Source organism: Labeo rohita, chromosome 9 (genome assembly GCF_022985175.1).
Source record: "Labeo rohita strain BAU-BD-2019 chromosome 9, IGBB_LRoh.1.0, whole genome shotgun sequence".
Taxonomy (NCBI): Eukaryota; Metazoa; Chordata; class Actinopteri; order Cypriniformes; family Cyprinidae; genus Labeo; species Labeo rohita.
This window is the reverse complement of record NC_066877.1, coordinates 14388150-14404090: the sequence shown is the minus strand read 5'-3', so window position 1 is coordinate 14404090 and position 15941 is coordinate 14388150. Positions and strand designations below refer to the sequence as shown.

At 37.6% G+C, this 15941-nt stretch overlaps 2 protein-coding genes across 7 annotated transcripts; both read right to left on the bottom strand.

Annotated features, from left to right (window-relative positions):
• Positions 1-2041: 2041 nt before the first annotated feature.
• Positions 2042-7708, bottom strand: gja3 (gap junction protein, alpha 3). Of its 6 annotated transcripts, none has more exons than XM_051120077.1 (4): positions 7684-7708; positions 7093-7520; positions 6340-6403; positions 2042-5381 (listed from the first exon to the last, which is right to left on the bottom strand). In XM_051120077.1, the coding sequence occupies exon 4, from the start codon at positions 5344-5346 to the stop codon at positions 4048-4050; it is 1299 nt and encodes a 432-aa protein (XP_050976034.1). In that variant the 5' UTR covers positions 5347-5381; positions 6340-6403; positions 7093-7520; positions 7684-7708; the 3' UTR covers positions 2042-4047. The 6 variants fall into 6 exon arrangements, with proteins under 6 accessions (XP_050976034.1, XP_050976036.1, XP_050976035.1 ...); XM_051120079.1 differs by having other exon boundaries at positions 7249-7520; XM_051120078.1 differs by having other exon boundaries at positions 7377-7520.
• Positions 7709-9377: 1669 nt separating this feature from the next.
• gjb8 (gap junction protein beta 8) lies at positions 9378-14753 on the bottom strand. The gene is made up of 2 exons (XM_051120076.1): positions 14632-14753; positions 9378-12875 (listed from the first exon to the last, which is right to left on the bottom strand). Exon 2 carries the CDS (start codon positions 12849-12851, stop codon positions 12051-12053), a length of 801 nt encoding a protein of 266 aa, XP_050976033.1. The 5' UTR covers positions 12852-12875; positions 14632-14753; the 3' UTR covers positions 9378-12050.
• Positions 14754-15941: the final 1188 nt, after the last annotated feature.

Sequence of the window (15941 nt, the reverse complement as noted above, 5' to 3'; positions counted from 1 at the left end):
AATAAGTGTCAGTTCAAACGAACCAGCATGGTGAGAATTAAAGTTCCCTGGAACTTGAACTCCACTGTCAGACCTGACATTTTTAAGCTGGTAGTATTAAGATCTAACTCTCATGCTTTCAGTGTAGCCTCAAATAGAATTAACCCGTTTAACTTTTCTCCCAGTGCTGATTAAGTGAAAATTGATGAAATTTCATTTGATGTTTATAGTTTATTTAATATCATTTACTGTCAAATTTGACTAGCCATAGATTTAAAAGGATAGTACACACAAAAATGAAAATTCTGTCATTAATTACTCACCCTCATGCCAATGCAAACCCGTAAGACCTTCGTCGGCTCCGGCGTTTTGGTTGTCTCATGAACGCGCGAAGACTGACACATAAGAGAAGAAATTGTTGAATAAAGATGTTGTTTTTGTTTTCTTTGCACACAAAAAGTATTCTCGTAGCTTCATAAAATTACGGTTGAACCACTGATGTCACTTGGACTATTTTAACAATGTCCTTACTACCTTTCTGGGCCTTGAACATGGTAGTTGTGTTGCTGTCTATGCAGGGTCAGAAAGCTCTCGGATTTCATCAAAAATATCTTCAGTTGTGTTCCGATGAACGAAGGTCTTACGGGTTTGGAACAACGTGAAGGTGGGTAATTAATGACAGAATTTTTTGGGGGGGCTAAAATATCTCTTTAAAATCTGATACAGTATTTAAACCCTATATAAACCCTCTTTTTGAGATATCCGTTCATTTTTTTGTATTAAATGTGAAATGACCACACAATCTTAAAAATAAAGGTTCTTCATTAGCATCAATGGTTCTGTGAAGAATTTTGACATCCATAGAACCTTTCAAATGCAGAAAAGGTTCTTTATAGTTGAAAAAGGTTTTTTAAATGTTTAGGAACTGTTCACTGAAAGCTTCTTTGAGGAACCAAAAATGCTTCTTCTATGGCATCGCTGCAGAAACACCCTTTGGATCCTTTATTTTTAAAAGTGCAGATTATACAGATCTGTTTTGTAAGGCTTTTTAGCAGCTTGACCTTTTAGCTATTGTATTTCAGCTCCAGCTAAAGTAATACACAGTAACAGGGCAAGTATTGAATTAGGATTAGGATTTTTGCATGTTACTGGTATTTATGTGCAGTGCTAGGAAACTGGATTCTTTAAAATACTAATAGAGATGTTGAGATCCCATGACGAGCACACTAAATAACTTTATCCAGAACTGAGGCCTGATGGAGAGGTTGTGTACTTCTGGGTGTGTATTCTCCAAACAACTGCCATTAAGATAAATGGAAATGCTAATGGATAAATTTCTCAGGTATTACCTCCTTAGCCACTAACAGACAGTTAAAATAAAGCTTCTTAAAAGGTCAACACTTGTACTTTTACTTTCAGATTATAAATAGCGTGCTAACAAAACAAAGCAGCATTTGTCTGACACAAACCGAATCAAGATTCAATTGGCGTGACCGCGTCAAATTGTCCGTTTCATACATGGCATAGATAATCCTCTGGCCTGCGTGGTATTGCCGTTCCCTCACGGAGTGAGGACTGTGCGGATCGTGGGGGTGATGTGTCATTTCAGTGTCCCTCATCATTCAGTCTCATTCTCACTTCCCCTCTAGGAATCTGGAGTGGAGGACTGATAAGCGTAAAGGTCAGAGGTCAACGAGTGCAAGTTCCCGTTCGAGACGTGCTTAGGCTTCCTGCGGATTTGTTTCTCATTACGGTGTTGTTCTTGATGGTTTTGGCCTGGGTCACAGAACATTGCGTGAATGCCTTGACGAGGGTTAGCATCATTAACTTTTAAACTGAAGTCAGCGTTAGTTAAAAATGACAAAATTACTTAATTGTATTCTAACCTTTAGAATGATCTAATAGTTCCGTGAAAGTTGGAGCCTTTTCAGTGAACAGGCCAGGACTTGAAAGCATTTAACATCAATTCCACTAAACGTGAGTTTTGATGCCTGCCGTTTTCCAGTGAAAAAGACAGCGCAGCCTGCATTTATGGTACAAAAAGTTTATTTAGTAACAGCTTTGTAAACATTTGAGGTAAATGAACATTTACATCAACTTGTTCTTATAAAATTGAATACACAAGGCACTTCTCTTAAGACAGCATTGAAACAGGCTGCTGTTCTGAGCATATGTAGGTGGTTCATTTCCCTGATTGGTCAGAATAATCAGCTCTGCTAGAGAAAATCAGTTCAAGAAGTTCAAGAAATGAGCGTTATCTGAGAATAATGGGCTGCAACTAAGTACACTACAAACGGATCGAGATAGGAAAGAGCTGGCTGGCTGGCCAATTCAAATTCAGAGTGGATGAAATGCTATAATGCACAATGTTCAAATTTCCTGCGGTCCTTTCAGGCCACCACAACAGTCCTAAAATAAAACATGGGAAACGTGTATATTTCTTATACTCTACAAGTGCTGTTTTTATAAATTACATTTGATGTTATTTAAGTGGAATAATACTGCCATCAACACAACGACTTTCACCATTAAGACATTTTCCTTTAAGGATCAAAAATATTTCCTCCTTTCTATCGATGTAAGAATTATTGAACAGTGTCTTTTGCCTAAATGTGCAAATCTTCAACTATTTACTAAAATGTAAACTTTAAGAACCAAAAAATGACAAAATAACACACTTTGGTTTTTGGATACATGAAAACAGCAGAAAATAAATAACATACATCTGTAAATACTGTGATCTGGTAAAAGCAAAAGTAATACTGTCCTAAGCACAAACTCTGCGTGATGAAGCGATGAATGTACCGTTTCTATTTCAGGCCTGTCTGTCTCTTTAAATGCTTTGCTGAAATGTATACCTGATAGTAAAACCAACATATATTGTATTGAAATGGGTCTCGTGAAGTTGTGCTGTCACGTTGTTATGTTTACAGAAGGCATGTTCTATACAACAGCAGAAAACAAGGGCCTCACAGTAACCTGAAACTGGACCAAAAAAGAAAGAAAAAGGGGGATAAACTCATATCAGCATAAGACACTTGCAGCATCTTTTTATGTCCATTTTGAAGTAACTACTTTTTGGCAACCACGAACTGACTACAGAAAAGCAAAGTTTTCGATAACTGTTTTTGTACTCATTCTCAACCAATTGCTTACATTTTTAGAAAATGCTCAAACGTTTCGAAATAAAAACCAATAAGGATTTCAAATGTCACATGTCTCATCCTTCAAAAGCGATCATGTGTTCCTGATGGCAAGATGGGACATGGTCATATATCAAAACTCTCAAATCCAACAGAGGAGCAGGATGTGAACTTCAGATCATGGGATTGAAAAAGAAAAAAGAAACTTGGTCCAGAGAATACACAAGCTATAGGAATTAAAACTCTGCACCATTCAGTAGTACAACAGTTATCTAAGTATTTCACTTGCCTCAGTAATATGTTCATTTTTCAGTGTACGGATGACCTTCTCTGTGATGCATTAAAGGTTTTTTCACTTTTATCAGGCAATGTGCTTTTTACTTTTTTCTACCACAACCTATAGATTTGTCTTTAGAGTGAGGAAATGTAGAGACAGATGCTGGAACAACAAAGAGGAGTTATAGGAGTTCATGAATTTGACAACTACTTTCTTCTTCCCAGTTCTCTCACATGCTTTTGGAAAATAAATTAAAAATTATGTCATTGTCATGTATGTCATTGTCTACTCAATTAAACCACAGAGTGTAACATTTTAGCTTTGGTGACTTGAATACAATGTACTTGATAAATTGAAATGGCTGAATGGAAATGTCTACATTTAGGCCTTGTCGTAAGTGACTTTTTTTCAGTGGATCATTGAGATTCTGGTGTAACATATCTTGCATCAGGTGTGCTTCTCCATTCAACTACTGCATAATTAAGAAAGCGCATAAGAGATGACTAAACTCTGCATTTTAACATTCCAAAATGGAATTAATAATGAATGGAAAGAACTTTTTTCATTCCAGCATTCTGCCTCTCACTTCCTCTTGTTTTTTGGTGTATTTTTTGTCCACAAAAACCTGCGCTTTGCAGCGGAGAGCCACTAAACGGCCAAATCATTGGGCCTCGCTCTCGCGCTGCTGGCTTTACTAGCCCTGCTCAGTCGTCGAGCGTCAGTGAAAACGACGGGCGGCTCGTGCATCTCCACCGTGGTGGTGACGTGCCCCTCCTCCGGCCCGCCAGGGGAGGCGGGGGCGCCGGCGTGCTGAGCGGCGTCTTTGGCTTGCCGCCCGTTATCGGAGGAGCGAGACGAGGAGGAGGAGGAAGGGGAGGGGGAGGCGGCGTTCATCTCCCGAGTCTGCTGCTCGGTGGCCAGGTTGGCCCAGTTCTGCTCGGCAGCCAGCCTGTGGTTGTTGTTGCTGATGTAGAACGGCGAGGAATCCTCGAGCTCCTCGCGCAGAGGGTCCATCTTGAACTCGGCCGTAGAGGGCGCCGACACAGGCTGGAGGAACGCTCTGCCACCCACCGCCACCTCCGTGTAGTCTGGCGGGTAGCTGAGGGCGGCAGGCGCAGTTCTGGGAGACTCGGGCTCCGCTTCGTCTGCGTCAGGCAGCGACTCACGGTCAGGGGCAAACTCGTTGGTCATGCCCTGTTTGACCTTCTTCCATCCGAGGTGATAGATTTCTAACAAATTCAGCAAAAGGGACACGCAAGCCACCACAAGCATAAATATGATGAAGATGGTCTTTTCCGTGGGCCGGGAAATGAAGCAGTCCACCGTGTTGGGGCAGGGCCACCGTGCACACTTATACAGGGGCCGCAACTGGAAACCATAGAGGAAATACTGACCTAAAATGAACCCCACTTCAAACAGGGTCTTGAAAATGATGTTGAACACGTAGGTGCGCAACAAGGCACCTCTGATGCGGATTTTGCCATGCTCGTCTCTGATTGGCGGCTTCTCCTTTTTGCCGCCGCCGCCCCCACCCCGTCCACCGGACTCCCCTCCCCCTCCGTTTCTATACAGGAGTTCTTTCTCATCCTGGAGCCGACTGGCCTTTCGCAACTCCTCCTCGCGCTCTTTCCGCTTCTCTTCCATACGAACGATGTGCAGGACATGGCCCAGGTAGATGAGCGTCGGCGTAGACACGAAGATGATCTGGAGCACCCAGAAGCGGATGTGGGAGATGGGGAAGGCCTCGTCGTAGCAGACGTTCTCGCAACCGGGTTGCTGCGTGTTGCAGGTGAAGTCCGACTGCTCGTCGCCCCAGACATCCTCGGCCGCCGCTCCCAACACCAGAATCCTAAAAATGAAGAGTACTGTCAGCCAGACTTTGCCGATCACGGTCGAGTGTTCCTGTGCATTCTCCAAGAGCCGTCCAAGAAAGCTCCAGTCACCCATGCTTCACGATTTCTAGCCTAGAGAGAAAGTACAGTCTGAGGGCAAGAGTGAGAGAGAGGTGAGGGAAAGGGTTAAAAGGGGAGCAGAAAATAACATGACATTGACTGTTTGGATCTTCTCAGGCCTGCGCTGCCCGTTCAAACGGGCACGGTGAAGCCTAAATTAACGTATAAAACACGCTCAGCCCCTTACGAACTCACACAGCATTTCACGCTTCTGCATAAGATCCGACAATGAAGCACTCCCCTGCGCAACTTTATCAAACGACGTTTAGGAAAACCAAGCAAATCGACCTTCTCATTGATCACTGTAAATATCACATTAAAAAAACCAAACGTTTGACGTAAACTTATGGATTTCGTGACCCCTCGCTATTTAACTCACTATGCTGGCTGCTATGAACCTGGCATGCACAGTGTAAGCAAACTCTCTCTGGCTCGCTTTCTCTCCAGCCACTGACACGCACACATACACTCGTACACACACTTTTTCACCACACTGATACACACGGTCTCTTTCTCTCTCACCTGTTCGCTTCACTGCCCCGCAGGCATGTGCTGAGATCGACATTATAATGTTCAAAAACAGTTGAAAGCGTTGACTGGACAGTGATGCGCGGAGGGCCCTGATAGAGCCAATTTCAGGACATCAAGGTGAAAAATGCAATCAAATATGGACACAGGCCACTGCCAAAACCAGGTCACTGTATAGTTGTCAATCTACACTCAGATCATGTCTACATGAGTATAATTAACTGTCAGCTAAAAATGTACAATTTATAAATTCACCCAGTAAGTGCTGTGAAAAATTGATGAATTCAGAAATGAGTGTTGTGATATAACCTAAGGATTTTCATCAACACAGATTCATCTTTATCATAATGAGCTCAAATAAACAACAAGATTGATATTGCCATTAGTAAACAAAGACATGTTCCACCAAAAGAGCAAAATATACAATAGGAAGCAAAAAAACCCCAATATATTTACTTACTAAAATGATGTTGTATTGAGGGCGGCAAATCCATCGACTAAGGTTCTAAATCAAGTCTATGACCCTGAAACAGAAAGTGCAAGTTACATAATAATAATAATAACAATAATAATAATAAAAAACTGTTTATTAAATTATTTTACATTTAACTATATATATTTTTACATAACTTTATATAACTGTAAAATATTTATTTATTCATTAGGATTTTTTTAAATCATTATATTTTCATAGATCGTAATGGTTTTAGCTCTTTTATTTATTTATTTATTTTTTTTTTTTTGAAATTCCAGTAAATTATGGTCTGGTATGGCTCATTTCTATCAAATTATCCTAAAAATCCTTTGGTTCCCAAGGCAGCTCATTTTCATTACAGTTATTAAAGTTTTTAGTATATAATTATCACTAACACTTGACGTTTGATCTTTGATCGTTCAGCTAAGCATTTAATTACAAACTGCTGCTGTTCACATAATTAGCTGATGATAGTAATTGTCCACTGTTCTCACTGTACGTTCAGATCCATCTGTCAGAGAGAATTTTTCTATTCTTTCCACTGATTATGCGCTTATACCTGTCATCTTAAACAGCAGCTCTTTTCTTGAAATGTGTCTAAATGATGTTAGCTGTTAGTAGGCACAAACCACCCAAATTAAGTCTAAACTGATGGCCTACCAGTTAACAAAAAGTCGTATTTAATTAATGTGGGATGTAAAGGAAAAAAAAGATTCGTACACCTAACTGAAAGCATACCTTGACTGAAGTAGGCAAACTTATCTAAAGAAAGCAATATCCAGCGGCCACTGGTGCCACAGTTTGAGTGCGTTGAAAGCATACAGACCTCCCAAAGGTAGCAGGAGCCCTCCCCGCTCCCCCCGTTCCCAAATCCTGGCAGCAATGCCAGCTTACCAAACTCTTTTGAAAGTGGCCGGCCAACTTATTCATTCACAAAAGTTCTTCACACATAGACCCGAGGCCAAACTCTCGTAGAAAACCTAGTTTTTCATGGCAAACCGAGTGTGGAGACGGGGTCTCACCAAGCGCAGCTGTCTCCCGTTCCCAGCCATCGCTACTGTCACTTTGAGTGGTCATGCAAGAGTGCTGCGTTCAGAAAGTCATCGGCCAGTCAGCGCGCACGCCACGCCCCTGTCAACTGGGGTAAACTCATCGCCCCAACTTAACTGTACTCCAACACATTATTTGACATAAAGACAGATGCTTTATTTCACTTTATACCGCAGAATATTGTAATAATAATAATAAAAACGTTAGTAATGACGGTTATGATTATAATTCTTTTCAAATAATAATAATATGATATGTACAGGCGGTACATATACGTACATATGATGTACAGGCGGTGTTCCATGAGTGTTGAGATTTCTTATAACAGAATTCGGACGTTTTACTGTTTGTATCACTCCGCGTTCCATTCAGTCAGTCAGTCGTTGTTGCATTGTTTGATACTTTGATTCTACTTTGGAACTATTTTCGTTAGCGGAGTAAAAAAAATGATCAAGATAACTGACCACATTGTGCCTAAAGCACAAGTTACGTTATGTATACTACCAGTCAAAAGTTTTTGAACACTGAGATTTTTTTTTTAATAATTCTCTTCTGCTCACCAAGCCTGCATGTATTTGCTCCAAAATACAGCAAAAGCATTAATACTGCATTTATTGCATTTTTTTTTCTTTTTTTTTTTTTGCATTTATTGTTATTATTATATCAATATTTAAAACAGTTAGGTAAAGGATTTTTTCAGGATTCTTTAATGATTAGAAAGATTTAAAGATCAGCATTTATCTGAAATAAAAAGCTACACTAAAATTACACTATACCATTCATAAGCTTCGTGCCTAAATAACATCGTGCCTAAAGCACAAGTTGCGTTATGTACACTACCAGTCAAAAGTTTTGATTTTTAATGTTTTTTTTTATTTATTTATTTTTTTTTTTTTTTAAATAATTCTCTTCTGCTCACCAAGCCTGGATTTATTTGCTCCAAAATACAGCAAAGGCATTAATACTGCATTTATTTATTTTTTCCGCATTTATTATTATTATTATTATTATTATTATTATTATTATCATCATCAATATTTAAAACAGTTAAGTACAGGATAAAAAGCTACACTAAAATTACACTATACCATTCATAAGCTTGGAGTATTTTATTTTTATTTATTTAATTTGGGGATGGGGGTGGGGGATGGGGGGTAGAATAAATTCTAAAAAATAATTTTTTTTTTTTTTTTTTTTTAGCAAGGATGCTTTAAATTGATCAAAAGTGATGATAAATGTATATATAATGTTACAAAACTATATAATTTTATAAAACATATAAAACCAAAACATTTTTCAGATAAATGCTGTTCTTCTGAATATTCTCTTCATCAAAGAAACCTGAAAAAAATTCTACTCAGCTGTTATCAACATAATAATAATATTTTTTGGAGCAGCATCAGAATATTACAGTGATTTCTGAAGGGTCATGTGACTGGAGTAATGATGCTAAAAAATCAGTTTTGAAATCACAGGAATAAATTACATTTTAAAATATATTCAAATAGAAAGCAGTTACTTTAAATAGTAAAAATATTTCACAATATTACTGCTTTTGTTGTATTTTTTCTTTAAAAACATTAAAAATCTTACTGTTCAAAAACTTTTGACTGGTAGTGTAAACCTTGTTTATATGACTGTAAAAATAAAATCACCTGTGTGCTCCTCAAGTGCACTTTTGCTTGAGCGATATTAGTTAATTATTCTCTACTGCAGATACAGGTAGGCTACTTGAAAGTGTTGAAATGAGAATTTACATTATTAGCCTATATTAGTAATTAAAGCAAGTACTAAAAGCTGGCTTGTAATAGTAAACTGGCAAAAAGGCAAAAATTAGTCTAGTAAAAAATTCTGGAATCTTTGTACTGCATGGGAAAGTATCCAGTCATGCAGCAGGCCTTTCCTAAAATGGAACAGAAATGCAACGCCCTTCACTGGTTTTCCCTACGGGAATTACAATACTGACAAGCAGCAAACATTGAATAATTTTTATTAAGATATTCGTATAAAGATAAGTTGTTAGCCAAAATTACAAAGAAATGTACTTTTACAATCAGTTGGCTATCAAAAATGATCACAGCTCGCTTTAGGAAACAGCAGAAGATTCCATCAATACCATGTGGAAACTTTGGAAACAATAATTCCCGCGGTTCAATTACAGCCTTAAAAACAAAACTGGTCACCGCTGACATGTTTCGACACTCTGAGAGAGAGGAGAAAAAAGAGGCAGAAGATAATGGACAGCTGACGAAGATCGAGACCACAAGCTCTCACCTGTCAACAGGAAGATGGACTGACACGAGGCCACAGAGTACGCACCGTTAGTAAACATTCTCAAGCCATTACAGCCTTATTTGTTGACAACTTCATTAGGCACTGCTGTATACTGATATAAAATCCCTGGTAGGGCTCTGCTGAAAGAAAAAAACAATACCCAGATAGCACACGTACGTCTGCAAGATGTCTGTTAAAGATCACTTGATCTGGAAAGCATCTGCTGTGTACAAACATCTGACAGATGTCGGTAGGATGTCAGTTTTACACACATTCTAAATCATAAACATCTTAAAGACATCAAATAGATGTCTATCTGACGTCTGATAGGAAACATCCTATAGACGATTTGCTGATAAGCAAACACTCTAAAAAGTACGTCTTCCAGATGTAAATGCAGATGTCAAACAGACGTCTCCATGATGTATGTATGCTATCAGGGTAGAAACCATCACAGAAATAACCAAATACAAATATTACAAACCATCAACTTTTAACCATCAAAACCGTTAAAAATGATTTTCTGTGGTGTGTTTTGGAACATTCCATTAAGATTTAATGGTTTAACAAGCCACCAATAGAAGGCGACCAATTACCACACTCTAAAAAACGCTGGGTTATTTTTTTAAACCCAGATGCTGGGTTCAGCTTGTTGTGCCATTTTATTGGGTTATTTTCAATATTTTTACCCAGGTACTAGATTTTTCTTTTTTACAGTTTTTCTGTAACTAAGCTGCTGGGTCTCAGACGAAACAACCCAGCTGCTGAGTTGCAGTCAGTGCGCAGACTTTTTGCGTCCTCTACAGGAGAGAGCGGTTCTCAGCACTGCTGATTTGGTGCACTTCTTTAGCAAAATAAAGGTTTTTATACATTTAAAGTTTTACTATGCTGTAAATTATATTAGTTTATGCAACGCAACATACAAGGACGAGATGTCAGTCAGCTAAATGCGTCAGCAGCAGTCGTTTTGCATGATGGAAATGCCTTTTTTACCTTGCATAACATAAACTTATTTTATTCGTCATAATACTGAATTTCATTTATTGTGATGTTAAAATATGTTGTCTAATCTCAATTCTGTTTGTTTGTGGGCAAGTTGTGTCAGTCACGGCATCTTTCAGCTACGAGTGAAATGCGAGGCGGCGGTCTGAGGATCATAGTTCCCCCGGTGAACAGCAGCCCATCACCGGCTCAGATTTTCGGCAACAGAATTAGCACTATTTCGGTGAAAAGTGATTAAAGAGAATGGTTGAATACACTTGAATTAAAATGCTTCATGTTACATTTTTCTTTCTAAAATGTTTGTTAAACTAGTTGAAATGCATGTAATATTGTAAACTATGCTGTATTCACCCAAATAAATGTAATTTGTCTTACATTTTTGTCCATGGGTGTTCTTGCTTAATAATAAATGTTCATCTTTTGATTATTGCTGTTGCCTCTATAATTCTGTTTGTGATTTTAAATTTCCAGCCTATTTTAAGCCAGCAATATAATAATTTTAAACAATAGTCAACTCAAAACAACCCAGCATGTTGAGTAAAAACATTTAAACCAACCCGCTGGGTTGCCAAATAACCCAAATTGGGTTGTTTTTAGGCCAGCATTTTTAGAGTGCAGTAAAAACCATCAAGGTTCATTACAGTTTCCATTAAAACCAGTACAAGTACCATTATAACCAGTAAAATAATTACAAATTTTGTGATGTGTCTACTGTGTTTTTTTTTTTCAGCAGGGTGGTCAATGCGGATAACATTGAAAGACGGCTTAAAACTACACACAGATGTGCCATTGTTAAAAACATTTAAATGATGTACCAAAGTAAGCACAAAATACAAACATACATCACAAAACTCAGCTCTATAAATGAGATTGCTAGTCAAACTGTTGATGGGTAACAGAAAGAGGAAAAGAAATTGCGTAAACAAAGCAGAACTAATTATCTTGTAAAATTAAAAAGAAGCATTTATATACAATAAAAGATCCCTCAAAAAAAAGGACGCTCATTTTTGTGCAAAGACGATCTCTGAACTTCATTTACGTCGTTGTGACCACTAGGAGTCACTCTTGGGCTTTTCAGATGCCATAGAGAGAGACGTGACTGGCTTTTGAGTAATGTAGAAAATGAAATTCAACAACCTCCAACATTTTCCCAGACAATGCAGTGCCATGTGCCTTAATTGTCTTTTAGCTTAGGGGAGGAATGTCAGCTTTGGAATGAAGCATGCTGGCAGGTTTGTGGCTTTCTTGTATTCTCAGGTTGTCAAAAACAAGGTACAAAACACATACTAATACTCTAATGGCATTAGAAAAGTTAAAACACTGTCATCTATAAGCCTGTTACCTATTAGTCACTGGATGTTAGGATAATCTTAAACAGTCTTATTGCTTGAGGTGTCCGAAGCGGATGAAAGCAACCTTGTGTTCTTTTCGTTCTGTAAGTTTGCCTTTTCTGTGGACATTTTATCTTGGTGAACGAACGCCCGCCTTCCTTTGGCTCTGGCTGAGCACCTCAGCAATGCTTTGACAATCAGGTAGGCCAGTTCAGCCACATTAAGCACAATGCAAATGGCAGAAGATCCCACCATGAAAATGGTGAAGACTGTCTTCTCTGTTGGTCGTGAGATAAAGCAGTCAACTTTATTGGGACAGGGCCACTGCTCACACTTCACAAGACGTGTCATCTGAAACCCATCGTAGACATAATACAGAGCGTACATGAATCCAGCTTCGAAAAGGAGCCGGAAGAACAGGCTGGAGGTGTAGGTCCACCACAGCGGCCCAGTGATGGGTAGACGCCTCTTTTTCAGGCTCTCCAGGTCATCCCCTTTCACGCCGGCAGCTCGTTTGGCCAAAAGTCCTTTCTTTACATTGCGTTTGCGATACGCCACATGCATAGCCACCAGCAAAGCTGGTGTAGACACAAAGATGAGCTGCAGGCACCAGAAACGGATGTGGGAGACTGGAAAGAAGTGGTCGTAGCAGACGTTTTTGCATCCAGGCTGTTGTGTGTTACAGGTGAAGTCGGACTGCTCATCTCCCCAGACTGTTTCAGCGGCAATTACAAGGATGCAAATGCGGAAGATGAAGAGGACAGACAGCCAGATCTTTCCCAAGCTGGTGGAGTGTTTATTTACCCCTCCCAGCTGGGCATAAAGTGCTCCCCAGCTCATCCTGTCTACTGTTGCTCTCAGCTCCTAATTAAAAAGAAAGAAATTAATTTGTTGTAGAAACTACAAAAAAGCAAAATAAAAAGTGATACATACACTGCTGTTCAAAAGTTTTGGATCAGTAAGGTTTTTTAAAGAAGTAACTTAAGATCATCAAGGCTGTGTTTTTTGATTAAAAATACAGAGAAAAATGTAATAATATGAATTATAATTATGATGTAAAATAATGTTTTTCTATTATAATATACTTTAAAATATAATTTATTCCTCTGATCAAAGCACATGATCCTTCAGAAATCATTATAATATACTGATTTATTAGTGTTGCAAACAGCTGCACTGCTTAATATTTTTTGTGATGCTTTTTTCAGGGTTCTTCGATGAATAAATAAAAAGTTAGAAAGAACAGCATTATTTATAACAGAAATATTTTCTAACAATATACGCTACCGTTTAAAGGTTTGGTGTTAGTACATCTTTCTTTCTTGTTGTTGCTGTTGTTGAAAGAAATTAATACTTTTATTCAGCAGGATGTGTTAAATTGATAAAAAGTGATAGCAAAGACTTACATTTATAGAAAAGATGTATATTTTGAATAAATGCTGTTCTTTTTAACGTTTTATTTATCAAAAAAAAATCCTGAAAAAAGTATCACAGGTTCCAAATATATATATATTTGGAAGCACAACTGTTGCCAACATAGATAATTCTAATAATAAATCAGCATATCAGAGTGATTTCTGTAGAATCATGTGACACTGAAGACTGGAGCAATGGCTGATGAAAATTCAGCTTTGCATCACAGGAATAAATAAAATTTTAATGTATTAAAATAGAAACTATTGTTTTATACTGTAATAACATTTCACAATATTACTAAGGTTTTTTTTGTTTGTTTTTTTGGTATTTTTGATCAAAAAATACTTGATGAGCATAAGAGACTTACTGATCCCATACTTCTGAATGACAGTAAGCTTAACATATTGTTTACAAAATGTTATTGACAACTTTTGAGTTCAAATTTAAATTTCAGATGACAAAAACATTATTAAAATACACTGAGAATCTGTTACAAACTATTTTAATAATCATATATACAGCTAGTCAAAAGTTTGGAATAATTAAGATTTTTGAATGTTTTTGAAAGAAGTCCCACCAAGGGTGCATTTGATCTAAAATACAGTACAAATAGTAAGAGCATATTAGAATGATTTCTGAAGGATCACGTGACTGAAAACTGAAGTAATGGATTTTGAAAATTCAGCCTTATCATCGCAGGAATAAATTACATTTTAAAATAAATTACAATAGAAAACCGATTTTAAATTGTAATAATATTTAGCAATATTGTTTTGTAGTTTGTACAATATTGTACTGTTTCACTGTTTTTTTTTGTTTGTTTGTTTTTTTTTTCATCAAATAAACGCAGTCTTTTGCATAAGAGACTTATTTCAAAAACACACGTTGTTTTTTAATTATTCCAAAGTTTTGATTGGTAGGGTAAGATTACATTTTTATTCCTCAGTTTCTTGTACTGTTACAGGAACTGTAACTGTACATGCTGAACTGAAACTACTTTAATTTTCATGTTAATAACATTAATAAATTCTTTAATCCTTTTAATTAATTAACACATCCTACATTCCGTTCCTTAAAAAAAAAAAAAAAACACTTTTGTAACTTTGCTCATATTTGGTCGAATTTAACTTCATAATTATCACATAATATTATCATTTAAAAAAAATTAGTGAAATGCCTGGCAGTTTTGCTAAAGACAGTTTACCTGTTAGCCTACAAATTGATTTAGATCAAATCCATGATATATATCCGTCCAGGGGGAGTCAAAAAGCAGTCCTTTCACTTGCGGAGATTCTTTGTGTTCTTGAGAGTGAGATGAAGTGATTTGTCTGAGGACAGTGAGAGCAAGTTTAGTGATCTCTCAAAGAGAGTTGCACCTGACATCGGGCGGAGTCACAACGTTCATTGGGTGGTTCTTGAACTGGCAAGCAACAAAACTACGTTCCTGGAATGTGTAGCGCGCCTCAAGCTGATCACAGAAGGAGCGGTCTCAAATACAGTCGTGTCAGTAGCGTGTAGATGTGATATTATGTTCAGTCGCATAAAAAGTTTAAACGTAAGTAGAATAATTAAGTAAAGTTTAGCCCCCCTAATAACATGTCTGTGCAATATCAATCCAAACAGTAATTTGAAGTAATATACAAACACGTTTCAAGCAAAACATTTCACAAAGGTAAGTTTGGCAGGTTTCTAAAGATAAAACAACAAATATAAAGGGTGTGCACTTATGTCGGTTTGGTCAGTTAACGGATGTGCGGCCTTACTTGCAAAACTCGGATGTAAACAACAGCATGGATCCCAGGGTAATGTACTACTGAATACGTTGTTCTGCTAATGTATGCTGTCTAAACCACGGAGAAAATGTGTGTAAGCTGATAAATCATATACAGATGGACTTGGTAAACAGGAAAGGGCACAGTAGTTTGACAAACTAAAGTTAATAGGGGGTAAAGATATGTACAAGCAGTATTAATTATGATATTAGCCATAGATATTAAACATTTAACCTACCTGACCGGAAATAAGAACAAACACAAATGTTGTCAAGATTCCTGCCCGGGAAATCCTGGTTCAGTTTGGGCAACCACAAACGACTTTTGTTCGTCAGACATTTTTGCACTCTTCTCCTTGATTTGTTATAACTTTTGGCAATCCGTAGTACTCCAAATGTTTTTTTCTGGTCCGACCGATTACTACAGCCCAAAACATGACAATAATTGACCATGTTTAGCAGAAATAATCACTTAATTTGGTTCAGTGGCATTGTTTACATTCGGTAGCGTCAATATGGCTGATTGATGACACGTCATGAAAATACTCTACATATATTCTATTTTCATTTTTAATGTGATGTACTACACCTGTGTGAATTGACATCACACATTAAATCCTTGGCACCAGTCAGTTAAGTCATTGTTAGTTCTAGGAAATGCATTATTTATCGGCATCTGACACTTGGTTTTCACATGTTATGACATTCATACATCATCTTAGGTATAATGAGATTAATTCATA